The sequence below is a fragment of the Lutjanus erythropterus genome, chromosome 10, assembly GCF_056507025.1.
Source record: "Lutjanus erythropterus isolate fLutEry1 chromosome 10, fLutEry1.hap2, whole genome shotgun sequence".
NCBI lineage: Eukaryota > Metazoa > Chordata > Actinopteri > Lutjaniformes > Lutjanidae > Lutjanus > Lutjanus erythropterus.
In genome coordinates, this window is record NC_139326.1 from 15,416,485 (window position 1) to 15,444,341 (window position 27,857).

The following is a 27,857-nucleotide window of genomic DNA, read 5'->3' on the forward strand; positions in this document are numbered from 1 at the left end:
CACCTTGTTCCTCTTCGGACTGTTTATAGAGAAGGACGCATGCTTGAGTTGCGTCGGTGCTGAGCAATGGCTTCTCTGAACTGGTCTGTAAAGCTAACAAATTCCTTCAACATCGATTTATAACAATGTAAAGTTTTATTTTGTCAACAATGATTGAGAAATATGGACGCAGACGAACTTGAGGCGTTCAGGAAGCGTTGGAAACAAGAGTTATCGAGTAAAAAAGAGGAGCAGCGAGTTGTTTGTGCTCCTTCTCTTTCCTGGGATGTTCCTGGTCAGTCAGGAGGGAAGAGAGACTTGAAAAACAGGTATTTTGAAGACTCGGAACAAAATCTCAACAAGGCGTCTAGTCCTTCAAAAACAGAAGAGGATATAGGATGTGTTGGTGGAAGTGGAGTAAGAGGAGCAGGACGAAAAGCTGCAGCAGAGTCAGAGGATCAGCCTGAGTATGTGTCCATTGCACATGGTTTATTGGATGGGAGGACCAGTCCTCTGCTGGACAGGATTCAGGAGGAGAGAAGTAGGAGGAAGAGGCAGTATCATGACATGACCAGTTTGTGCAGCACATCCCTGCAGCAGCAGCAGCAGCCTCAGAGGAAGGTCAAGAAGGGCAAGGAGCTGCTGGATCAACTCATTCAGGACCTGGTATGAGGACGATGATGATGATGACGTGGAAAAAGGTTAAACAGCATATAATGTCTGTTTTAATTCTGTCTTCTGCAGAATGAAGTCAATGACATTCCCTTCTTTGATGTTGAGTTGCCGTACGAGTTGGCCTTAAAGATTTTCCAGTATCTCAACTGTGCTGAACTGGGCCGATGTGCACAGGTAAGATGGTGTGGTAACACTGTTCTTGACAAGAGTTTTACAATAGAAATGAAAAGAAAAGTGCAGCTTCAACAGAAAGGAACAAGCCTTACACCAAATGAATCGACATAATTCACCATATTCTATTTATGATTTTACAAAAACAACAAACTGCAGACACAAAGTTCCTGTCACCAAGTCTCTTACACTTAAAGGCATACTATGTCCCCTCCGTCCGTACCTGCCTTCTAATGTTCACTTAATTTTGCTGTGCTCAGGGCGCTTTACTAACTCAAAACATCTATATTTGATATCCAGGGAATGAGACTCAACAATCATCTGGCTCTCTGGTGTGTTTATAAACAGCGACCGAAAAATCTTGCATATTCTACCTGCAACCAAACTTAACTGAAAACTAAAACGAGGCGTGAAAAAACATTTTAGTTAATCGAAATTAAATAGAACTACAAAAAGACTAGACTATGCACTGACAAAACTTAATTTATATACAAGAAACGTCTTTAATTTTAGTCTTTGTCCATTTGGTCAACTTTTTCAACAAAACAAGCATGTGGAGGCATTGATGCATCTGTTTATTAAGACTACATGATGTCTACATGACTGTGAGCCGAGTGTTGTGTTTGTATTGTAATGCACATGCTGAACTCCTTTAATCTTGCCCATGACAAATATTCCCCACATTATGATAATAAAAAATTAATAAAATTAATAAAAAGTAAATAAAACATTTTTGAACAGTAGAAAATAAATTAACAGAAACAAATCAACTCTAAAGAAGAAGAAAAATACAAAACTCACCGCAGTTTTACAACAGCTGCTTTATCAAGATAAATTTGAGGGTTCTTTATATGATAAAGACAAAACAAACAAACAAACAAAAATATTTAGGCTACACTAAATAAGACCTCTCAAATATCTGCTATTTTCTTTTGAAGTTCTGGACAGTTTTGCCTCATCTGTCCTCTAACTATTATTCATATAAAATCTGAGAAGACAAAATCATTTTTTAATTATAGGACTTACAGCTCAATAGACTTATGCAGTTTCTTTTCAGTATGAGGGGGTCACGAGTAGGGCTGAAAAATTAAACCAGATATTGAAATTGCAATATGGCCAAATGCAACATCCACATTGCAGGAGCTGCAGTTTTTTTTCTATAAAGGTAAAATGTGTCACAGTATTATTATAAATGAAGCATTGTGGTGCTACAGAGTTGCATTGTCCTAGAAATAGTATTCTCCAGCTGTAAGGGAAAGTGATTGTTTGGTACAAACCCCAGCAAAAATCACTTCATCAAATCCATTTTTTCAGTGAAAATAAAGTGCAAAAATTACCATTCTCACTAAAATCAATGGCAATATATGTCAAAATAATCGGGTAACGAATGGGGAAGGGACTGAGTTTGCAGCTTGTTTAGACAAACAAGAAATCTTCTTCTGCTGATCCTGCAAGGCAGCAACTCTCTTGTCCCTGTCCTGTGAAGTGATCACACTGTGCCATAATGAAGAGTGTTGCACTTCCCCAACATGCAGAAATGCTTAGAGCAGCTTTAAAACCTTATGTGACTTAAATGGGTGTAGATTAGTAAATTACATTTTGTGCGGCCGACCTACAGCGTGTGGCGCACAGAGTCCATCTGGCAGTCAGCCGGGCTCGTTAAGCATGAATAAATCAAGTGATGCAAGCCTGTAATGTATGCTGACTCAATCCACCGTCACGCTGTCCAATCCCCTCCCAGGTGAGCAGGGCATGGAGAGTCCTCGCGGAGGACAGCGTTCTGTGGTTCAGGATGTGCACCAGGGAGGGTTATCATCAGGATGCCAGCGTGTCCGACTCCCCCTGCTGGAAGAGCACGCTGCGAGACTGCAGGAACTCGGCCAAAACAGTCTGCTCCAACTGGAAGGTGGGCTCAGTCTGTTCCGCTGTGGTGAATCAGAATCACTTTATTTTTTTTCACCCAAATTCAACATCAATGCTTGAGTTTGTCTGGTGAAACTGCTGCAGACACCAATGCAGAATATACAGTAGACAGTTTACTTGATATCTCTCATCTCCTGTTTTATATTTTTGCTATAATACAGTATGATAGACACCAATCAAAACCGCACTTTAACATGATGGAAAAGTTCACCTCTGGTTTTATTTTGGAATAAAATACAACAAAGATTTTGAAAGCCAACCTCCTCTGTAGCCAGGTGATTTACAGTATAGTTAAATTTCTGTTTGCAGTTGAATCATGATATTTTCTGTCTAGAACCGAGTGGGATCGATCAGCCAGCTGCAGTTCGAGCTGGGGAAGGTGCTGTGTGACGTCAACTCCTGTGACAACTTTGTCTTGGCTGGGTGAGTTTCAAGGACTCTAAACAAGCAGCTCGCTTCTGACATGTGATGTGTGTTAATACGAGCTCTAACTGCCGCTGCTCGTTCGTTTGCTCTGTCTCTCTTTACCTTCTCATGTAAATCTCACTATAAAATAAATCTTAGTTATAAATCTTCAGATTTATGACTGGGTGTTTAATTAGAAATATGTCGCATAAGACGTTATGTGTCAGTGACTGAAACAATGCAACACTGTAGCTGTGATTGACAACTAAAACTCATTCTGCTCTTGGCCACAGAACAGTTAGGAATTTATCGTTGCTTGATGTCTGGGGGTGTAATGATACAGTGAGATCACTGTATTGCTCATTATGATGCATTACAGTGTTCAATGTTCGATACACTCACAATATATTAAACAAAGATGGAAAGAAATAAATGGCCTGTACAAAAGTCCTTGTACATTGATTCCTCCTGAGTCATAAAGTATGCACATCCTCTGCATATCAGTGACTACTTCTTTCAGGGTTTAGTGCAAGCTGAATAAACAAGTAGATCTTTATTTGCTTGAAAGTAAACAGAATAATAAAGAGGGTCAAATAAGAAAAGAGCAAGATTTGTGAACGCTGTCACTGTAACATTTTATTGGTTACAAACTGCAACTTAAACGTCTTTACATGAACTGATTTCAGATTTCTTGAGGAGGACAAGGACAGTTTTTAAGACTATAAGCAGGTCAGCAGCTGTAGAGACATTTCTCATTTCACAGTAGGGGTTGATCGATTATCGGCCTGGCCGATTATCAGATCCAATATTCAGCATTTTGATTCTTAAAATATGCTACTTTGGCTCTGACGCAGCTGCCTCTCTCTCTTGTCTATAATAAAAAAAAAATACATACTGGTCGACCCCTAATTTGCAATGTAAACAAATGACATAATAAACAATAAAATAATATATTGTTATTGATCGGATGTCATTATTTTAGTTTTTATGTTGTCCCATTTTGGCATATTTTTCTACTTTTAGTGATGGCAGTGCTGGTTGGTAACAGAGGAGTAGATTATTTGCAGCTGAACTAAACCAAACCTGGCTGACAGAGCCAGGACAGTGATAGATTGTGAGGAGCCCACAGGAGCCTGATAGACTGCTCATGAGGAGACGTCTCCAGAGAGCGATGTGATTAGATTCCCTTCAGTCCTGCTGTGTCTCATTGGAGAGGACGGTGTGTTTGTATCTTTTCAGGTTAGTAGTTGTAGGACACAGAGTACTAAAACAGCCTAGACATGAAATAATAAAGCACTTTTCTTAACAAAACGTGAACATACTCTCAAATCCTTCTTTTTATAAATTCACAACATCAATACTTTTCCCATTATTGGTACTTAAAGGGTCATTTCGTTAAGTGAAATTACTTGAATTTGTTGAACTAGAAAAGAATCAATAGCAGTTAAGCGTAATCACGAATGATTCAATTGCATCCTCAAAATCTTGTTAGAAAAGCAGTGGAATCAGATTTGGCACTTAAAAGGCAGCAGGAGCGATCGTGTCATTAACCCGACAGCTCTCAGAGTCACACGCTAACATAAAGGCCAAATCTGCTGAGGCCTCCTCGCATGAAGATCGCAGCACAAAGTTTCCTCCACATAAAAGTTTCGATGAAGTATTTGGATGAGATTCAGCCTCATCATCATCATCCTGTTGAAAGCTGGCATGGAGGTGATGTACCAATTAAATGAAAAGCGTGTATTCCTATTGTTTACTTCCTGCCAAAACCCTGTGATGCCAGTCACACACACACACATACGGGCGCACACATGTACACCCTCTGTCACACTCGCTGTCACTGTGTCACACACTCTGGCTGCGAGGCGGATACTTGCTCAGACATGATGGTATCTGTGGAGGTGGTAACGCTGGCAGTTTGGCGTCTCCCACAGTGAGAGCTCATTGAGTTCAGCGAAGAGCGACGGGAAAGAGGGAACAGAACAGAGGCCTGTTGAGTGAGAGGGGGTGACTTTGTTGTTATTTGAGGGCAGGAGATACAGGCAGCATGAAAAAAACCATACAGGTTGAGGTGAGGCACATATTGATCTGTTAAAACTTTGACTTTAGGGTTGATATGTGCAGTATATCAAGATCTATTAATCATTAGCAGAAACGAGTTATGAGCTATTTGTGTAATTGATGCAGACCTGTGTTGACCTCGACACTGCTGTGAGCCACCAGTTGGATTTTTATACGACGTCTGTTGGTTTGCCTTCAGGCACAGGATGGGCCTACTCTGTGGCACAGCTCTGTAGACAGTACTGCTCATCCAAATGGAAACCGAGCAAAAGCTTTTAGTTTCTCAAAATAGAGAAGAGAGGGTCATTGGAGGAATTATTGTTGCTTTATCTGTACTTTAAAGGGACAGTTTTCCTCCCAAATCAAAAATACATATTATTCCTCTGGCCTGTAGTGCTATTTATCCATCTAGTTTATTTTGGTGGCCACAGGAAAAGTATGTATTGTTGATTTTGGAGTGAACTGCCCCTTTAAAGTACAGGACTGCAACTAACAATTATTTTCATCAGTGATTAATCTGCTGATGCTTTTCTCTATTCATTGATTAACTGTTCTGTCTATAAAATCTCAGACATTAACACACAAAAAAGATAAACTTTATTTCTATGGTTACAAGGTGCATCACAGAATAAAATATCTTACCATATAGGTGCAAAGATAATGAATCATACAGAGAAATAAAACCACAAATTGAAAAAGAACATCACGCACAGAAAATGAAGTAAAAAGGACATAGAGAGATAAAACAAAATATAAAAGAACAACACTGGAATTTTTGAATAGGCCTGAAAACATTTTACAAAAATGTCAATTTCCAGAGCTCCAAACAAGTTATTCAAATGTCTTGTTTTGCCCGATCAACACAAAGATCTTAACTTTACAATCATATATGACAGAGAAAAGTAACTAATCTTCATACTGGACGTGCTGGAACAAGAAAATGTGGGCTGAATGACTTAAATCATCATTAATCATTATTAATTTTTAGTTGCTGGTTTCAACTCTAAAGAAGTGAAATTTAAAAGAAAAATTCAGGAAAGTTTGAGAAACACTGGCAACATAGGACTCCCAGTTATCTCAAGCAGCTGTTGATTGTTAATCAATAATTAATCAGTTTGTTGATCAACAGAAAATTAACAATTTTGAAAATCGGCCAATTGCTTAAGGGATTAATTTAGTGAAAAAGCACACATTTATTGGTTTCTGCTTTTCTAATACAAACATTTGCTACATGTTTTATATAATTTGTAAACTGCATATCTTCGGGTTTTGAATTAGTTAGACAAAACAAGTAATGTGAAGACTTTACCCTGGACTCTAGGAAACTGTAATGGGCTTTTTTCTTGGCTTTTCTCCACATTTTTAAACACCAGATGATTAGACAATGTATTGTCTGTTGCAAACCTATTCGTAACTCTGCTCTCATTATTTAACAGAAATCATGCCAAGGTGTCACCTTTAATTTGACTATACACACAAATACAAAGGTGCAACATTTTCCAGCATGAAAAAAATCTATACAGTATATATGTGTTTTTAATTTTAGCTTAAAAGCTATTTGTCAGGGAGTGAATGGGGTCATGCATGCAAAGTTGTATAACTGTGTAGGAGTTCTCAAAACCCAGAGACTTCTAGCGAGTACACACTGGTAGGATAACCTTCACTCCCAACAAGCGGCCAGAAGTGAGGGGTGAAATGTTCAGCATTGTTCCGCCCAAACAACACCCCTGTAATCCTCGAAAGATCATGATGTAACAAAGATTTTGGAAAACAAAATAACAACAAGTCAGAGTGAGTAAAGTGAGGAGAGTGTGAGAGGGGAAATGATTCAGCGGTGAGAGGGTGACGTCAGGTATTCTTGAAGAGACAAACTTCTCAGCCTGGCATGGAAAAATGGGCGATAATTCTGCTGTAACATTCACCGGCCTTTTTGTTACAAACCTAAATATTTCTGTTCTGCGTGTGTGGTGTGACTCGGATGTTCTCGTTTTGTGTGTCAGGTACACGTCTGGTGATGTGAGGCTGTGGGACACGCTGCACTGGGACTCGATGGCCTCTTACCTGAAGACTAACAGCCTGTCAGCCAACTCTGAGCCCAGGCCTCATGTTAGTCACGTCCAGGTCAACAGCACAGTGGCTGCTGCTGCTTATGAAGATGGTGAGTATGTTTGTTTACACAGTGTGATCCTGCACTTCTTAGTGATTGTCACACATCACAAACATGTATATAAGTTTAAATTAATATTCAAAATATAAACTTACAAAAAAGGCAAGGTGAAGACCTGAACACAACTCCTCTTCACAATGGATCATCATTAATAATACTTTTTCTGCTAAACAGCCTCTTTGTGCATTAGAAAATTATGCACTTAAAACAAATAAAGACCAAGTGTCAGGGAGAAGAAAATTCAAAAACCAAGCCTAAAAAAATAGTGTGTGTGTGATTGTTAAAAAATTTAAAGAATATGCATTACAGACAGAGAATTGAAGAACAAGTTCCTAAAAATATCAGGTAAACTCATCTCTGATGCAATATTCACAAGAAATAATCTGCTCAAAATTCATCCCAATCGTTTTACACAAACTTCCTGCAGTTTTTTAATTAATTGTACTTAAACACTTGTTCTGTTTTGTTATGCACTGAATGTAAGGAGGAAGGGGTCCAACAGAAAACTGTTGGGAACCACTGTATTAAGTGACCGTGTTTCACTCTCTTGGTTAAAGGCTGTGTGGACGTGTGGAGCACAGAGACAGGTGGAGAGCCCATCCACCACCACCAGAGCCCAGGGAGGATCCAGGCCCTGGCCCTAAGCCCCGACAGCCCCGTCCTGGGCTCTGCCGCAGGGCCTGATGTTCGGCTGGACCGTGCAGATGATTGGGGCTACTGGAGGACGCTCTGCCGGGCTCAGCTGCCCAAGACTGTAAGTGAAGCAGTTTGATTCCTCACATGAATGAAATGCTCCAAAATGATGTGTTGTTGTGTTAATTAGTAGTTTGTGCATCACACATTTTCCTCTTGTGACTTTAATCAAAACATGTCTCATTTTTTTTATGCGAAATAATGATGGAAGCATGAAACATTTTGTGGCATTTCAGCTTCTGACAAGTTGTACTAGTGCTGAAATGACGAGATGATTAATCATTCAGCTGATCAATTTTTGATAGCAGATTAGCTGTTTAATGCCTGAGCCACACTGCCTGTGTGTACCTGCGTGTGACGGCTACTTCACTGAACTACTGCAGGTTGCACACCTTTGGTACGCACACAGTTTCTGCGGCGGTGCTGCTACTTCCAGCCCTGCCTTTCTACACTGAGTCTGCAGGAGAGTCAGGAAGAGTAGAACAGAAGTATTGTCAGAAAGCAGTGTTTTTTTCCCACATTCAGAGAGAGAAAGAAACTGTAGTGAAAGATGTCACGCTGCTGGTATGATGTCGATATGGCTATCGACAGATCATTTTCACTGTCTATTTTTACCAAAAACTGCGCACGTCAAATGGAAAAAATAGGCGAGATGTTGAAACTCCAGATGAAACGTCATTTCAGCCATGCGTCATACGTGTGAGACGTGCTGCTCACACAGGCAGTTTGTCATTTATCAAGCAAAAATGTTCATCTCACATCACACGTATGAGGATTTTGTGATTTTCTCAGATTTCTATCATTGTATATTAAATGTCTTTGGGTAATAGACTGATGTCTGCACAAAATATATTTTTTATACATTTTATAAATTATACAATTAATAATTTTCAGTTGCAATTGCAAACTGTACAATTTATTGACTCATGAGGAACTGAAAACATGTTTTTTGGAAATCAAATTGGAATAAAAACAATACCTATTTCATAAAAAAAAGATAGTTTTTCCTAAATAAGTTTCAGACATAATTAGTTTAGAATTTGGACAATGCTACAAATGCATAAAAGAGTGACTGTACATTTTACTACTGTATGAGTAAATTAAACGTGTGCCTCTATCTTGTCTGTATGGCAGGTGGAGAGCCTGGTTCTGGTGCCCGACAGGGGCCAGCAGACACCTCTGGCGGCCCTGACAGCAGGTGAGACTGTATACCTGTTGGACCCCCAGGAGGACGAGCCGCGGGTGCTCCACTCAGTCTACGGTCATCCTGTGACCTGCCTGGATGCCTCTAACTCCCAAGTTGCATTTGGAGTGAAGCGCACAGGCTGGGCCATGCATGATGGAGGAAACAAGGTGGGTTTGGTGTCTCTGCACATTTTCTTTTGAATATTAATATAGAACTGCAGAACTCTTGTTGACATGGGTTGTCAAGACCATGGTTGTTGTTATATGCATTTGTGTTTGGCATAATATCTTAGTCTTAGTCTTAAATCTAGATTCGTGACCCCATCTGCGCCACATGTTGCTTCATTTTCACTTTAAGGCTCATAAACCCTCAATTCAACCTTTTGCAAATCTAGCAGAACAGATTTACCTGTAATATGTGTCTACAGTTGTGTTTTGATGAAGGAGAGCTTGCAGATTGACATTTTGAACCTTTATTGTGTTTTTATTGTGGAAGGCACAGCCATGGTAGAATTGTGGCTTCACAAAATCACCAATATGAGAAGCACGTCCAGATTCTCAATCATAACTTAATGTCTTGGAGGGCTTGACAAGCTCAGAAAACTCATTTAAAGCAGAGTTAAGTAATTAATTATCACAGAAACCTTAAAGGAATACTGAAAATGTAAGATATTATGATGCACAGTGTTACGCAGTAATAATACCAGTATAATAACATCTGCTGAGTGCAGTACCGTACTCAGGGAAAGCTCTATATTTATGTAGAGAAAACAAAATGAGCAATTCTCACATGGTGATGATGATTGTTTTAGTCCATTGTGAACAGCACTCTCTTATGTACTGTATATGGACTTACCATCTAGTGTTTGCATGTTAATGGGATTGATGGAGCTGTATCAAGACCTCTTTTGTGCTCTCTGGTTTTTAAAAGTCTCAGGTAGACAAACAACCTAAACAAAACCTTGAATACTGATGGAGTAGATGGCAAAGCCTCTGAACTATAGCTGAATGGATGGATGGAGCTTGCCATGTCTTGTAAAAAAAAAAGAAAAAAAGAAAAATAACAGTGCAATCCAGACCTTACTAATTGTTGTGAAAGGTTTCCGGTAGAGTTAACAAGGTCACTTGTGCTCTCAACAGGTGCATAATTAAAAAAGGGACATTTTAGGAGGTAAATAATGTGATTTGCTTGCATGGAAAGATGCATGTCTTCTTTTAGGAACACAATTTGTTGAGAGGGAAGCAGTGATGTGAGGTTTTGGCATTAGGCCATTATCAGTTTAATCACAGGCTTATTGCTGAAATAACCGTCCTCCCTGCTCTCACTCGAATTGAAGTCTTTTGGAGAAAATGTGCCTCCTGCCTTATAAATGTGGAGCACACTTTTTATTTTGCTGCATTAAGTCTGATCCACACTTTTAGCTGATTTGAGTTTGAGATGCATGCAAGCAAAGATTGCTTTCATCTGTGTAAATGTAAACCGGGTCTCTTGATAGTGTTTCTGTGTGTCCTCAGGCCCTGTGGGTCCCCTTAGAAATGAATGTAATGTACCTGGAGGGGATTTGTTTATAGCAGACATATCTATTTTAAACGCTCTTTGGGCCCTGCTCCTAATTACTACAACCTTTACGAGTGCTTTGACTGCTGTTCCCCAAGTTGCATCTGTTTGCTTCTAATAATATTGTGTTTCTAAGGACCTCATGCCACCTAATTGACTCTTAAGCCTTTACTTAGAAAGTACAAAGAGTCAAGAGACAAACTATTCCGCTGGGATCAGGAGGCAGTTCTGCAGCAGTCATTATGTTTGAAAGGTCACTTCAACAAAATATTTTTTTTTATCTACAGTAATAGATAAAACAAATGATAAAGAGAGATGCTGCTCTCAAAGATTATTGTTCCCTTCAAAAATCAGATGTTAGTTACCGCAGAGACCAACAAGTGGTCGCTTTAACACAAGTACTGCCTCAACGCTGTGCGTGCGTGCGTGTGTGTAGACCACTGTGTTTGTGATTGACATGTTTTTGGCAAAGCCTCTCCGCTGACATCACCCCCTATTAGAGCAGCACAGCTGATATCCTGCAGCACTGATTCAGTGGCAGCACTAAAGCACCACATAGTGGACCGAGGAGAGAGCAGCAGTGAGGGACGTTAACAGCCTTACCTCATCATAAAACACAGCTTCACTGGGCCACGTGGAGGCAAAAATCAATGTTCTGTGGAGTGGTTTGTGTTGTCCATTTAATTAACCATTAAGTGAACTCTGGGCTCTGAGGTTCAGGTACACAGTGAGAGGAGGAAAAAAAAACAAAAGTTTCTCTTAATTGACTTAGTTCATTGGATCTACCGTATTTCTTGGACTTCCTATAATGGAGTAACTATATTTAATTTAAAGCTTAAAATGATTAGTGGATTCATTGATTATTCAAACAGCTTCTCCAGTGTGAGACCTGGATGCATTCCTTTGTTTTATATGTTTTTAAACTGAAGATCTTTGGGTTTTGGCCTGTTGGTTGGACAGAATAAGACATGGGCATTTTTGTCACTATTTAGGCAATAAGATTAATCAATTGTTGGGAAAAGTAATCCACAGATCAATCAATAATGAAAATACTCATCAGTCACTACCCTAATTAAACTTTTATTGTAGGAGTGGGGAAAAGATGATTCACTTAACTATTGGGATACATTTTTAATTATTACTATTTGATATATGATTCCTGAATCAATTGATTGGTCTAACATTTTGGCCTAACATCTTATTTTATTTACTATTTTCATAGCTTGGTAAATAGGAACACCTAAATGTACAACCCTGATTCCAAAAAAGTTGGGATGCTGTGTAAAGTGTAACAAAAAAAAAAATAATGCAATGATTTGCAAAACCTTTTAGACTCTTTTTTTAATCGAATAGAATACAAAGACAAGATACTTAATGTTCAAACTGATAAACTTTAAACTTCAAACTGTTTTTTTTTATATACACTCATTCTGAATTTGATGCCTGCAACAGTTTTCAAAAAAATCTGGACAGGGCCATGTTTACCACTGTGATACGTCATCTTTTATTTTAACAACACTCAGTAAGTGTCGTTGAAGTTTTGAAGGTGAAATTCTTTCTCGTTCTTGCTTGATATACGACTTCAGTTGCTGAACAGTCCAGGGTCTCGGTTGTCGTATTTTTTGCTCCGTAGAGTGCCACACATTTTCAGTGGGAGACAGGTCTGGACTGCAGGCAGGGCAGTCTAGTACCAGAACTATTTTACTACAAAGTCTTGGCATTGCCTTGCTGAAATAAACAGAATCAGTCAGTCTCTGAAAAAGATGTCTGGATGGCAGCATATGTTGGTCCAGAACCTGTATGTGCCTTTCAGCATTAATGGGGCCTTCACAGATGTGACAGTTACCCATGATGCCATGGGCACTAATGCACTCCCATAGGAGACGATGTCCATGATTTCTGAAAACAATCTGACCATCATTCCACTTTGTTCTTAAACTGTTGGACTAGTTGTTCACACAGTTTTTCAAAAAGCGGCGAGCCTCGCCTCGCCTCACCTCGCCTCGCCTCGCCTCGCCTCGCCTCGCCTCGCCACATCCTCGCTTCTGAACAAGTGAGCCTTTCAAGGATGCCCCTTTAATACCTTATCATGATACTGTCACCTGTTACAAATGCACTTGTAAAATGTTTCAGACAGGTGTTTTTGAGGATTCCACAACTTTCTCAGTCTTTTGTTGACCGTCCCAACTTTTTTGAAACATGTTACAGGCATCAAAAAACTAAGTTTATTGGTGTTCAACATTAAATATCTTGTCTGTATACTGTAGCTAATAGAACATAGAATGAAAAGGATTTGCATATCATTGCTTGTTGTTTTTATTTAGGTTTTACACAACGTCCCAACTATTTTGGCATTGGGGTTGTGGCAGTTTACTTAAAAAAACAACAACAACTTTTATTTATCACTATTATATGCAGTATAGCAATGATGCTGTTGAAATAAAACTCAGAAAGACTGACTGGTGTGATATACAGTCTCTAGAAGTGTATGGTTCCACTTTTACTATGGCTTGATGTTAACAAAACAAACACAATTGCAATAAATAGTATTATTGAACTGCGATAATTGTAATCACAATGTTAAAGAATTGCAATATACCAAAGTGCTGTGATAGTATTGAATTTTGAGAACTAACATATCTTCCCAGCCCTAAAGGACTAAAGTGTAACTCCATTATTTCAGTTTGTATTTATATTAACTGTTCTGTCAACGGATACATTTTCTTTTCCTATGTGTTAAGAATTTTGTGACCATTTTCCTTCATCATCTTAGAAAACTTGAGCTTGCTCGGTAAACGTTGTTGATGTAACCCTGTAAAACCAAATTAAGTATATGTTGAATTTTCATTTTTGTTTACGCAAAAAGCCTATATTTGTGTTGATTTCAGTTTATAATCACAGATAATCTCACACTCCCAGTACAAGTGAAAACATTATTTTTATCTTTAGCAGTAAAATTTCCAGAGTTTAGGATTAAAAGCAGCAGCTCCTTTCCTTGTGAGCTTTGCATTTTAGATCAGATTTTAGTTCAGTTTTATTTGTTGAACAGAAGCACAGAAAGTCCTTCAAACTTCCTTGTTTCCATAGTGAGCTTTATCCCAACTTCATCCGCAAATTCACAATTAGCATATTTCCCTTAATTATTAAAGCATTTCACAAATTTAATTAACCTGTCTGTCACTCTTCTCACACTTCTAACAGCGATTTCATATTGCGAAGAAGACAAAGCATGAATTGAATGCAACAGTGAGTGATGCCAGGCATTTTTTATGCGACCTTTAGTAAGAAAACATATGCTTCATTAAAATCTGTCAAAATGTGTGGAGGTAGCACCCAGGAAAGTCATCTCACACCTTTTTGTCTCACAGGAGAGTGAAACATTTTCATTTACAGCATTTTGACTCAGATGAACTCAACATCGTCACGTCTTGTTAACTGATTCAGACGGCGGTTTTCTTTCAACATCTGACGGCTCAAATTACAAAAGCTGCTTTGTGTCGATGATATAGAAGATTCTTGATCATGTTTTGGCGCGTGTTATCATTTAGCTTGTGGCTTTGTCTTCTAGCTCTCCCCGTCTTTGTTGGTATTGTCTGTGGGTGTGTACAAGTGTGTGTGGTCGGAGCCACTCTCCAGATCCTCATTACTACTGGCCACCTTCTTGCCAGTGGACTGGGGGCACCCAGGCATCCACCCAGCTCGTGGCTGGGCATTCAACACAAGCTGGCATCTCCGCTGGCAAACTATCCGTCCACTGCAGTGACTCTACCAGAGAGCACAAGTGCCTGTCAGCCTCTCATGATTGCCTCAAGTTCAGAGTGCCGGTTGGATTCATAGAAGGCTGAATGAATGGTTTGATGTACAGTATGTATGTACAAGGGGTTTATAGATGTATGCATAAACACGTGTAGGATGATTAGAGGTGTTGTCACTGATCGGGATTAAGATCTCAGGTTAATTTACTCAGGAAAACCCTTGAAGAGGTTGCTTCCTAGGGAAAAAAAAATACAAATGGCTCAGACAAGCTCCAGAAACACAGCTGGAAATTTCATCCATCTATCTTAAGTGTAATACTAAGTGAGTGTAGAATATGTAAGACAGAGTCAAAGTGTACAGGTGGATGCTGGGGTGGAGGTGAGGTTGTTAAATTTTACAAGAATGCTACACAAGCAGTAGGGGTAGCAGCAAGTTATTGCAGAGTTTCAGGTGAATAATACTATAGCATCATATCAGCATATCTGCTTCAATAACCTTCCCTGTTTGTTTTTCGCAAACTCATTGTGATGATCAGAATGACGGCTCTTAAGATAGACACTTCAATTTGTAATGTTGAAGGAATGCAATTTGGCTCCTCCTTGTATGAATGACACTGAGAAATCATTGTGAATAGCAACTTTGATATCTATTTCAGGCTCTTCAAACAGTGACCACACCACTGACATGCCTGTGTCTCATGCACATAATTATAGTGTCATTTTATCAGCCTGTCGTATCAGCAGAAATGCTCATTTCAGGCTGATCCCAAACCTCATTTTAAGGCTTTTATAGTCTGATGCTGATGACATGCCAATATTATTGTGCATCGCTAATTTGACGTTCGTGACTTTGCCCTCCTGTGGAAAAAAAGGTATCTACATAGATGAAGTCTTAGATCTTTTACTTAAACTCATGAATACTGGGAGCAAAAACAAAAGTGTTTTGTTGAGTGCACATAGCATACACACTTAAGACCCCAAAATATTGACAATATAACACTTTTCTGCTTATTACAGCAAACATATGGATGCTGTTGTTCAGGAAGGTTGTGCTTTCAGAACACTTGTCTCAGTGGATGGCACTAGGGTGTCTACTTTTTTATCGATTCATCTTGCCTTTGTTTAATTAGTTTGGGAAACCGCCAACAGCTTCCAACAACAAACCACTAATGAGCCAAGAAACACAACTTAACTACTGTTTGTGATTTGGCTTTTAGTTTTCTTGTTCCTTTGCTAATAGCTTCTTGTTTGTTCAGGGCGAAATGAAATTCAACTGCACACAGGCTTCTCTACAACAGTAATAAAAAATACACAAAAGAGTGCAAATTTGACAATGAAAATAACCAGTACAGACATGCAAAAGTGCCATACGAGCTTGGAAAGCATTTATAAATAAGCATCTCTTTGGTGAGTTACTTCAAGCAAGTTTGAGACTCGAGTCTCATCAAACCACAATCCTGCCATTATCATGCATCTGGTCCAATGTGCTAATCTCTGTTTGTCCACATGGTGTCTAAACCAAATGTTGCTCTGAATCCATGTTTGTTTCAGCTGTGGGTGTTTGTGTATGACAGGAATTGGGAATCATGGACCATGGACATAATATTAATAATAACTTTATTTATATAGACTAGCACTTTCCAAAAAACAAGTTACAAAGTGATTTCAAAGACACAAAAAACAGAATAAATTGCATAATAAATAAAGTAGAATTGATACAGTTAAAATGACAAGCAAGGTATGCTATTCAAGACAGTGCAATTCTGGAGAAGGGTGTTTCCAAGAGAGATTTGAATGAAGAAACAGAGCTGCTCTGACTGATCCCCTCTGGCAGGTTGCTCCAGAGTTGTGGGGCCCTGAAAGCTCAGCCTCCTCTGACCAAATCAATTCTAGGTAACCAGTGTAGAGATGCTAAAATAGATAATATGTGGATTCTTCTATTGGATTTCGTAAGCAGTCTTGCTGCAGCATGTTGAACTAGTTTAAGTTTGTTGAGGCTGTGTTGAGTAAGACAGGAATTCAGTGAGTTACAACAGTCTAACCAGGATGTAATGAACGTGTGGAGGACAGTTTCCAGATTAGTAGTGGACAAAAAAAAAGATTAAATCTTTAAGATATTTTGAAGTTGCAGAGAGTATGATTGGACAGTTGACTTCACATGATGATCAAAGTTAAGTTTGTTATCAAAAATAACACCCAGATTTCTGCACTGGGTGTGGATACAGCTTGATAGAGTCTGGACTTATGACAGTAGCTTCTGATTTATGAAGTTTTGAGAGAGAAAGCTTTTCTCCTGTAAAACAGGAATTTGACCAGTGGTGTTGACTTGTTGGAATCAAACAAAAATAGATTTGGGAGTTATTTGCATATGAACGGAAACCAATGCTAAACTTTTGGAAGATTTGACCGGATGGTGACATAAAAATGGAGAATAATAAGGGTGCATGGACTGATCCTTGAGGCACTCCAATCGAAGAGGTGGAGAATTTAAAATCACCAACGGCCACGCAGAATTTTCCTTTAGTAATATAAGAATAACACCAATCTAAAACTGCGATTTGTGCCGGAAAGCCAACCATCTACACATTTCACTTCATCTTGTGATTTCACTTGTTGGTTTCTTTCTCTACTTGACGGAGCGTTAATCAGTGAAATCAGCTGGTGGAGTCTTCGGTTGGAGTGAAAACCTGCAGATGAATGGCCCCTCATGCCACATGGATTTCCTTCCCTGGTTTATGATATTCCACTTAGATTAATCAAAATCTCCTCTCTGGCCAAATGTGTTCAACAATACAGACAACGAAAACATTAAAGGGCTTTCTCTCAAAAGTGCAGCAATAATTGCCAAATGTTTCATCTTTTTAAAAGCAGAGAGAGTAATTGCATTAACATCCTAGTACAAGCCACCATTAGAGTGTCCTTTGTCTGCAAGTCTCACAAGGGGCTCCAGCAAGTGCATTAACCTAACAACTCCTCTATGGTCATGCTCATGATTATTCTTCCTCAAGACATACTGCTGCAGTCTCCAAACAGCCCCCGATATTATCACAGAACAGCTCCTTCTCCTCCCTCAGCGACACTTCTTCATTTTAGTGAGCAGATATTTAATAAAAAATATCTTCCCGAAAGTGTAATGATTCATCGAGAACAGCAGGCTGAACCTCATTTCTGCCCCCCCCTCCCTTTCTCAACTCATCCCCCTCTCTTCCGCTGTCCAAATCCTATCAAGCTGTCATTTCAAAGTCCGGTGTGATTTGGGCTCTGCCCCGGGGTGGTGCACAATTAAAGCTCTGCTTGGCCCAAATAAAGGACACACAAAAACTGCTGGCACCTCCTTAAGGCTTACATCATGCCTCCCTTCCTTCAAACTTCTTTATCTTTGTGAATGTCTCTCCATCTCTCTCTCTCTCTCTTTCTGTCTTTCCTTTTCTCTCCTACCTTCTGGCTCTTTCTCTCTCTTTCCCTCCCTCCCTTGGTTTAATTTCTTTATCGTTTTAATTATTCAAAGTCAATTTTGCCTGGCGGTTATCCTGTTTGTTCTGTCTCATTTGGATGAGAAAACAGCAGCCGCTAATTGACCAATTAGGCCAGCTCCAGATGACATCATTGTAACTTGTATGAAGAAAGTTTGCTGCAGCCGTCGAGCCAGAGGCAATGGTGTGCATCTCTGACTGTAATTGAAGTCTGCCCCGAGGCTGATTTTTATTTATTTTTTTCCCGCAGATTTAGCACTTAAAGTGCTGCTTAGCTTTTAATTAATTTGCAAAGCATCCCTTCAGTTAACTGTGTTTGTTGGTTATACGGTATGTAATATGCAAATATCATCAGTTTTATCTCACTGTTTTCCAATGCTAGATCAGGACTTTGTCTAACTTTTTGTCAGTCTGATTTAATCAGTCGGCACTACTGCTGTGCATTTTCTCTATTGTTTTGACCTTGGTCCAACATGTATGTAGCAAATGGCTCACTTTTTTCCTAACTGAGATGTCAAATGTGCAACCCCAAGTCCAAAAAAGTTGTGACACTGTAAAAAGCAAATAAAAACAGAGTGCAAGTATTTCCTAATAATTTTGACACACAAAGACAAGACATTTAATATTTAAACTGATGAACTTGATTGTTTTTGTAAACATGCACTCCTTCTGAATTTCAAGTTGAGATGCAAGGTAACAAATGACTGAGAAAGTTGTTGAATAATCAGAAAACACCTCTTTGGAACATTTCACAAGTAAACAGGTTCATTGATAACAGTTGATCATGAGGTACCATGATTGGATGAGGTGAGGTTCACCACTGCATAGGAAAATAGTCCCACAGTTTAAAAAAAATTGCAGGAATTTACGGATTTCACCATCTGCAATCCATAATGTCATTAAAAGATTCGGAGCTCCAGATAAATCTCTGCATGCAAGAGGCGAGGTAGAAAACCAACACTGAGTACCTGTGACCTTTGAAATGTACATTCAGGTTTTGGAGCAACATATGCTGCCATCCAGACACCATGTTTTTTAGAGATATCCCTGCTTGCTTCAGCAAGACAATGCCAAGACACATTCTGCATGTGTTGCAGCAGCGTGGCTTTGTGATACATTCCCCTGTCCAACTTCTTTTCAAATTCATAATGAGTGTATATTTACAAAGAACAATAAAGTTAATCAGATGTTGGGAGTGAAAAGGTGTGGTCTTACATTTGGTGTTTGTGCTTGTAGAGGTTGACTAACTTTAATATTTCAAATCACTGATGTGTACCTGTGTCCTTGCTTTTCAGATCCACATCTACAGCCTAGAGACGGGCAAACCTGTTGTTTGTGTCGGCAACTCTCCGGGAGATTTCACTTGCATCAACCTGAAAGACGCCCCTCCTCACCTGCTGGTGTGCGGAAACAAAGACAGGAGGTAGGAGACTTAGATAAAGACACACACTTTCTTTCAGCCAGCTGGAGATAATGCACAAGGACAGAATCTCCCAATACTGAAACACTCCAGCTTATCTAAACATCACAAGCAGTTAAAATAGAGCCAAAAAGTGAAGCTGAAAGGACGGTCTGTTGAACAGTTTTCTCACTGTGACACCTGTTGAAGGAGAAGCTGAGGCTTGCAGTGGAGAACAGGTGTTAGGAAAGTGTGTGTGAGAAGACAAGGCTTCATTCAGTTTGTGTGTTATTGATGCTTCTCAATCTCTTTGTTGCCTTGAAACAAAAAGCTTCTGAAAGCTTGATTAAAAAAATAAGATGGAGGCATTGAAATACTTAGACTTGAGACGTTTTGTTCCTTTTGTTGACTACAGATGTCTGTCTTTCTCCTCTTTACCTGCAATGCTATTCAAGAAAAAAGTCTGGCTGTCCTCCCGTCCAGCGACAACACACACATCCATGCATGGGCACACACTTGCCACATCGCTAACCTGGCTCTCCAGATGAGGAAAAGACACATAAAAGAGCCATTCTCATCCATTCTGCACTTGTTAGCGGGTGCTGCGGTGCATGAGCTGGCAGAGAAACAAAAATCCCTGGCGTGTCTTCATCTAAAGCTGCCCCCGCTGTTTCTATTCAGCACTGAATCCATCTGGCTGTTAAGTAGTTGGCTTAAATATAGAGGCAGACCATATCATATTGTTTAGGCTCTGCTGTTTTTCGTCTTCTTACCAGTTGTGACTCTTTTCAACCGTACAACAAAAATGCTCTGTTAAAGATGTTTTGTCAAATGCCAAAAGGAAATGTTCAGCATTGTTTTGAACAAAGAATTGAAATGGTTGTTTTCTTGCCGGAGCATTGGTCTTAATCCAATTCCTTTCGGCTTTACTTTTGGTTTGTGCTCTCTGATAGATGTGTAGTTTTGTTCAGAGAGATTCACACACCAACTTGGCTCCAACACTCTGGCCCCAGCTGATGCAGTGCACGGTGGAAGACAAATGGAAATGGTGGAGACTGAGGGACAGTCGGCAATCTTGGCCCCCTGACAGTGTGGCGGAAGGCCAGAGCCTAATGCATCCCTTTCTTTTTGTCCAAATGATTTTTTGTCCTTCTGTTTTTTGTGAGATCCAGGGAGCAAATGAGGGGTCCTGATAAGGGCTTTTTGGAAGACGGCCACATCTGTACAAACAGGAAAGATGTGGGCAAAGAGCAAAGCTGGATGCAGTAAGAGAGAGGGAAGAAGTAGTGAGTTTCATACCTGTGGCTATTACTTACTTATCATCATGCAGGACTGCACTTCCAAAGTCCACCCTCGAGACCACTTAGCCAAGGTGTTGGACTTGACTGGACTTCGTCCTGCCAGTTTAAAAACTTTAAACATCTTCAGCGTGACTTTTAGTCACACTGGAAACATGGCTCCAGGGTTGGCAATGTTGGTACTTTGGTCGGCATCCATCTCTTTGCTCCAGAGTGAAAACTATGGGATGAATTATGAGGAAATATTGTGGCCTTAGTGGTCCTCCATCAGACTTTGGTTGTTCCCTGATGTTTCTTCTTGTGCCAACGTTTGGGTCTTCTCTTGTTTGTTCTTACCCCTAGCTGCTAAGTTAGCAGCATTTGTAACAAGGCTAATGTTAGGTGTGTCTCACCTTCTGCTGGTGGTTTCTGAGGCGGAGGGTATGTCAGAGTAAATCCTAATGACTTTTCCAATTCTCTGACTTCTCCTCTAGTGCCACCACAAGGCTCACATTTGTGATTTTGAGTAAAATATCTCCACATCTACTGTATACAATGGATCAGCATGATATTTTGTACAGAGATTCATGTTCCCCTCAGAATGAATTTACTCATTTAAATGATCCCCTTAATTTTCACCTAGCATCATAATCTGGTCAAAATTTTAATTTGACAAATACTTTGTCCTGGAAAACTAATGGCATCCCCATCAGCCTCAGCTATACATTGATGCTGAACATATTAAACATTCGACCAAATCTGTGCCTCAGTCGGGTGCTGAGCGGCGCTCTGACCATATTTTAATTCACAGTGAGAGTAAATTGATTCCCTGTTTTTCCCAGGAAGGTAGGAAGGATATGCCGGCTTTGTATGATGGGATAAATGAGGCTGTTAGCAACAGAGAATAGAGGCTGGTGAAAAGTGCAGCAGGATCAGATGGTGAGCTCTGCAGGGGAAGGCATCTGCTATCTGAGGAGAAGCAAAAGTTACACAGAAACAAGGATCAGAATGATCCCATAAATGTGTATTTTACTATCAAAGAGCATAAATCTGCTAATCACCTTTGAACGTTTTGGTTTTTTGGCTTTAACACACACCTGTATCTGTTTAGCACTTTATTTGATGCTAAACGGTAGAATACAGTCCTGTACATAGTTTTCATCTCTGAGTCGGTCCTTCACAAAGTCTTGAAGAACAAATTGATTTAAACTAAATTAATGTTTTTTTTGTTCAGGCTTCAGGCTGCTGTAACAAAGTTCAGTAACAGCCCTAATGTGTGTCCATTCATACAGAATATCAAAAAAGACCACTTAAGATGGCCAGAAATCACAGAATCAAACACATCAAACACAATCCTCAGTGTATAATGATTAATGTCCTGTGTAGCTTCAGAGGAAGGTTCTTGAGTCACGGGTCGGAGGAGTTGGAAATCAAAGAGTCACATGTTGATTCTTATTTGCATGTGTGGACAGAATCACAGTGCATGGAAATACCACACAGATTCTGTATGGACACAAAGAAAACTCAACTCTTTTATATGTTAGATCCATGTATATTTGTGTGTCTGGAGATGGTGTGTGTGTAACTGCAATTACATACCATCCAGGCTCTTTACCATATAGAGTATCAGTTATATCACTACATAAACGCAAAGAGACATTCTTTATCCTTAAATGGACGCCCAGAACTAATGAAACCAGAGGAACCACGCAGTCCAGACACATACTCGTATATATGAAATAGAGTCAGCCTTCAGTACAGTAAAAGTGGATGTAATATAATATAGAAAGATTATGATAACACAAAATACAAAACATATTGAATTTATTTCAGGTCAGCACCCAAAATCCACCTATCATAGCTGTAGGAAGTTAAGTGGAGTTATCCGAGCCTCTCCCACAATTCTCTTATTAGGCAGAGCTTCTCCTGATTAATGAAGAGGAGTCTGGCCACTGACAGCTCACTGAAGACAGAGCCGCCTCCAACATTAGATTTATGCTTCCCAGCGGTCTGCCAGTAATGTTCAGTCCTCATTGTTTAAACGTGCGCTTCCATCACGTAATGCCACTAAACGGGCAAAACTAACTGCAGACAACAGGTCCGCCGTGCCCATTTAGCCATTTAACTCTGATTCTTTTACAAAGATTTTGGAAGCGGAAGTGAAATCTGTCTGAGTCCCCAAAGTGAATTTGATTATGGTAATGAAGTCTTGGAAGAAGGTTGAGGCTGGATGGAGTCATGTCCTGGATGCTTTCAGCTGCAATAAAGCCACAGTGACAACAGATGGAGCTGATGGTCCCCTGGGCGTGTGTTTGCTCATGAAACCCAGAAAGCAAAAAAATCCTGCTCCTACTGCCAGTTATCCATAATACATACTAATACAAAGAGCACTTTAATAGTAATTGCAGCAATAGTAATAATAGGAATCATTATATCATAAAAGAGCACATAACACTTATGTCAAAGCAGCGTGCTTTTTAGAAAGGATTGAAAAACAAATATCCAAATCATAAACACATGGATAGAAACAATGAACAAGTTAAATACAAAAGCAATCAAGAGTAAATACAAAATTGCTTTTAAAAAACACAGAATTTTAAGAGAAAACTCTTGTATGTTTGTGGCCACAACAGCTTTCAAATATGATCAGAAAAATCTGCACATCAGTTCTTTAGTTGTCTTGACTTTGTGGAGAGATGTGTAGCAGGATGATGAGTAATTTTAATGTGGACTAAGGTTTGTTATTCACTGTATGTTGACCAACATAAATTAAACATGTAATGGAGGCAATAAATAAATAAATTAATGGACAATAAATTTTTGAAAAAAGTAAACTTTCACTTGTATTTCTAATAATTATTATACAAATTATCATTACTATTCTAGAAATTAAGAAAAAAAATACATTCATTATCTGGATATATTAATGCAAGGAAACAAGGTTTTTTTAAACTGGTCATGAAACAGTTTATTACTGATGCCTTGACTTAAGTTAACAAGATCATGTGAAAAAAGTTTTGCTATTTCTGTATAGTTGTTCTTAATGACTGCCACATTCTAAGTTAAAAAGAAGTAGGAAGAAGATTTTTATTTAGATAATATTATTTTTGTTGTTATATTTTGTGGTTATTATGGTAGAAACACTACTGCTTTTGTCCACAGGGGGGCTCCAAAAAAGTTCCTTTTAGTAGCTTTGAACCTAAATTAAGAAAAAAGGATCAAATATACATACATTTCTCAGTTTCTCATTTTTCATTTAGGCACATATCAAACAATATATATGCTGACACCAGTAAAGATCAATATAGAGCTGTGATATGCCAATATCGAATAATAATGATAATAATTATATCGGTCAACCTCTAGTGTGAACCCTCCACATAGAGTTTGGAAACATACATGTGTAATTTCTGACTGTTTGTGCTGCATGTACAGTATCTACAGATAGTAGATATCATTAAGACTTTAACATAATATAACATACTTGTAGACCTGTATTTTTTCATTTTTTACACCTTTAATGCATGTTTTTCTGTCTTGTTTTTTCACTATTCTCTGCTGTTTAATGTTTCACACCCTCGTATTTGATTTGCTTTTGTCTAAACTCTGTTATATAGTTTGTTGCCTTTTCCTCTGATCTGCACCACAATGGATTTTTCAAGCCTCATCTAATGTACTGTAAATGACACTTCTTTATGTTTAGTCAGTTTCTGGCTGTGAGTTACATTTACTCGATATCTTCCCAACATTAATACAAGTTTATTGTTTTTACCGGCCCCATATCCAGTGACATATCCTGGTGCGGGATATCACGAGATGAAGTAATGTGATATTTGAATGAAGCTCGGGGCGAATAAAGCTGGAACTCACATCAGCACATGTGCTTCAGTTTGTCTTTGGTCTCTTGGCTGGATGTTTGAAAAGTTTCTTTAGAGGGAGAATAGTGTCCTTTTGTCTGTGAATGAATGCTCTCTTTGACAGACTGTGCTCTCTCTTGTGCGGTCTTTGAGTCCTCCGCCTCAGTTAGCAGGAAGTGAAATACAAAGTTACCACGCTTCGCTGCAAGTGACTGATACTATTGTAGTCACTCTGCTTACTATTCTCTTACTGGAGTCACAACTTGAGTGTCAGAGAAATCCCATCCACTCCCAATCCCACATTCCTGTAGTAATCTCAAAAATGACCAACAACCTCAGGCCACTAAACGCATAATGTTGCTCCTCCCTAATTGCAACACATTTCTTAATATAATAATAGCAGCGTTTGTTGATGTTTCAGGGTGAGGGTGTTTGACCTACGAGCCGGCTCCTCCGTGGCGTCCCTGTACGCCCACCACCTGGGTGTCACCTCGGTGCAGGCGGACGACTGGAAGATCGTGAGCGGCGGAGGCGAGGGATTGGTGTGTGTGTGGGAGATGAGGATGGGAGCGAAGCTGTGGGAAATGCACAACAGGTGGGGATTTTCTTTCCTCTGAGCCACTGAGAGGAAAAATACACGTGTGCAAAAATCTGTTTGTGTAACTGAGCCTCTGTTTGTTTGTAACACATTACAGCTGTGGTTTGTGCCTTTGAGATTACAGTTAATTAAGACATTTACAACGCCTGTTAACACTGCTGTAGATGTTTTGTTTTCTTCTCATTGTGTTGTCTTATTGCGCTCCAAATTGTTGCAAGTAGTATAATTATTTAATCCCAGCACAGGCAGTCTTCATAATGTATTTGAACAATTATACATGTAGGTTTTATTTTTATAGAAGCACATCAGTTTCACCAAGATGCCAAGAATAAGTGATCAATCTTGTCATTTTGTGTCACACGTGAGAGATAAAATTAGAATTTCTACATTTTTTAGATGTAGTGTAGTTCCACACGTCTTTACATTTGCCTCGAGAACCATGTGCAGAAAAAGGCTACCATGCACAAGTAACAATATGTGAGTTTCATACTGAAGGTGTTGTTTTCTGTCTTGGCGGCAGGCATCCTGTAAGGCACGTCCGCTTCAACACCAGCACCCTGGTAACAGCCAACATCCCCGATGACAAGTCGCCACGGGGGGCCTGCATCACAGACGATGACCTGACAGCTCACCGCAGGTCACTGATCTCCCTCCCACACTCGCCTTCTTCTTCCTCTCCTTTTTTTTTTCTATCTGAGATCTCCACCTTTTCTTTTCCTCTAAGCTTGCAGAGTGTCTGAGACAGAAATACTCAGTGAACTGACTGTTTCTCTGTACTGTAAGCTTTATAAAACAAATCCAACCATGGAACATTCTGCAGCCAGCAGCTGGTTAACTTGGCTTAATATAAAGACGGAATCAGAAACCGGGAACGGGTGGAAACAGGTAGCCTGGCTCTGACAATAGAAAACTAAATCTGTCCTAATATTTAACATCTGTACTACGGCTTTCATGATACCAGAATTTTAAAGTGCAACACAATACTAGTAAAAAAAAAATATATATATGATACTTCTTTTGATACAATACCAAAAAAAGGATGCATCCGTTTTTTGTTGTTTTTTTTTGTTTTTTTTAAACAACCTGTACACAGTGCATATAGTTTTGAGACTTTCAATTCTGTCAAACAGTTTTATAACATGGTATTGCAAAAGTATTGAAGTAGTGAGTTTCAAATTGCCGTTTTCACACCATGGGTTAAACAAACAAGATGATGCCATGTGTTAATCAGTGAGCTTCACAAGTGCTGATAAGTGGCTTTTATCACCTTTGGAGCCATTTTCCCATGTTTCCAGTCTTTATGTGAAGCTAAGCTACCCAGCAGTGGGATATAGCTTTGAACTCACTGTACAGACATGAGAGTAGTATAAATCTTCTCATATTATTCTTAGCAAGATAACAGACATGTATTTCCCAAAATATTCTTAAAATGGCAATATATGTTGTTATTGTCAAGGTAATTACAATATCTTGTTATTACAGTTGGGGTCTGCAGAGGAAGACACCATCACACACTTCTAGTGGGTCATATGTGATGATTTAGAGACATTATTGTTATGCATCTAGACATTTATTTTAAGAAAATGCTGCATAGTTTCCCTTTAATATATAACAACATACAAATTACATGTTTCTTTCTTGTTTGATAATTCTAGCGGCACATTAGTTGTTAAACATTGATTGATGAAGCACAAACTCTTTAAATGAATAGAAAAATAAAACAGTAAGGCTCTATGGCTGCTCTTGTCCATCTGTCCTTCAACAAATGGTGCAGTCAAACAATGTCAAGTGGGGCATTATTGGTTAATAAATATTGAATCAGTTAAAATCTTAACAGCAGCTAATGATTAATCATTAGCATACCTAGTTTAAACTTCAGAATGATCATGATCATTGCTTACTACAAGGAGTTTTTAACTGGTTTTGAAATGGTCCCAGTTTACTACTGGTGCCTCTATGTGACCTACACAAGTAAATGAGACCATCCACAAAAAGACTGACTATTTCTATATTGGTATTCTTAATGCAACTGAGTCAGATCCTCTGTGAAATCTGATGAAACATATGTTTACATTTACCAAGGCAAAGTTACACAGTGAGTGGAACATTAGCAAGTTAAAAGGAAACACTTCTACTTTTGTCCAGAGGGGCTCTAAAATCAACAAAATCTGAAAGTTCTTGTAATAGCATTAACTCAAAAAAAAACTTTCCAATGACTAAATTAAGTAATATCTCTGTTGCTGATTATAACTGTTTTTTATCCTGCAGACACAGGGGAGTCATCTGCCACTACGACTTCTCTGAAGACGCGTTGTCACAGGACCACATCCTGCCCATTTGCAGGTCTGACTACACCGAATCATACGGCTACAACTACAACATCGGCCTGGCGGTGCCTTATGACATGCTGTCTGGCTCCCATCCATCCCACTGATGTACGCTTGTCCAAACTGCAGCCGGCCTCAGTGTTTAGGTAACTGAACAGACAATAGAAACTTTCACCCTTGATCAGGTTGACTCCCCAAACTGTATCCTTTTATTACATTAATTTCCTTTTATCACTTTAGTGTATGTGTCTAATTGATGCATTAAGTATTTGTAATTTATAATGATGAAATTAGTTGCATAGATGTTGCGCAGAATTGCATTTTTGTAAACCATTACTGTAAAATTAATTAATT

General features: G+C 39.1%; 1 protein-coding gene across 1 annotated transcript; it reads left to right on the forward strand.

Moving 5' to 3' along the window:
• fbxw8 (F-box and WD repeat domain containing 8) lies at positions 1 to 27,751 on the forward strand. The gene is made up of 11 exons (XM_084728377.1): positions 1 to 645; positions 724 to 828; positions 2,567 to 2,731; positions 3,083 to 3,171; positions 7,215 to 7,372; positions 7,939 to 8,135; positions 9,209 to 9,427; positions 19,341 to 19,468; positions 25,000 to 25,173; positions 25,697 to 25,813; positions 27,445 to 27,751. The coding sequence occupies exons 1-11, from the start codon at positions 163 to 165 to the stop codon at positions 27,608 to 27,610; spliced, it is 2,001 nt and encodes a 666-aa protein (XP_084584503.1). The 5' UTR covers positions 1 to 162; the 3' UTR covers positions 27,611 to 27,751.
• The last annotated feature ends 106 nt before the right edge of the window (positions 27,752 to 27,857 follow it).

What these genes read in the sequence shown, in the direction of transcription:
- fbxw8 (XM_084728377.1), top strand. Translation starts at nt 163, where the DNA reads ATGGACGCAGACGAACTTGAGGCGTTCAGGAAGCGTTGGAAACAAGAG. An exon ending in AACTGGGCCGATGTGCACAG is followed by an intron (nt 829 to 2,566) that starts GTAAGATGGTGT and finishes ATCCCCTCCCAG; the next exon opens with GTGAGCAGGGCATGGAGAGT. An exon ending in TGCGGAAACAAAGACAGGAG is followed by an intron (nt 19,469 to 24,999) that starts GTAGGAGACTTA and finishes TTGATGTTTCAG; the next exon opens with GGTGAGGGTGTTTGACCTAC.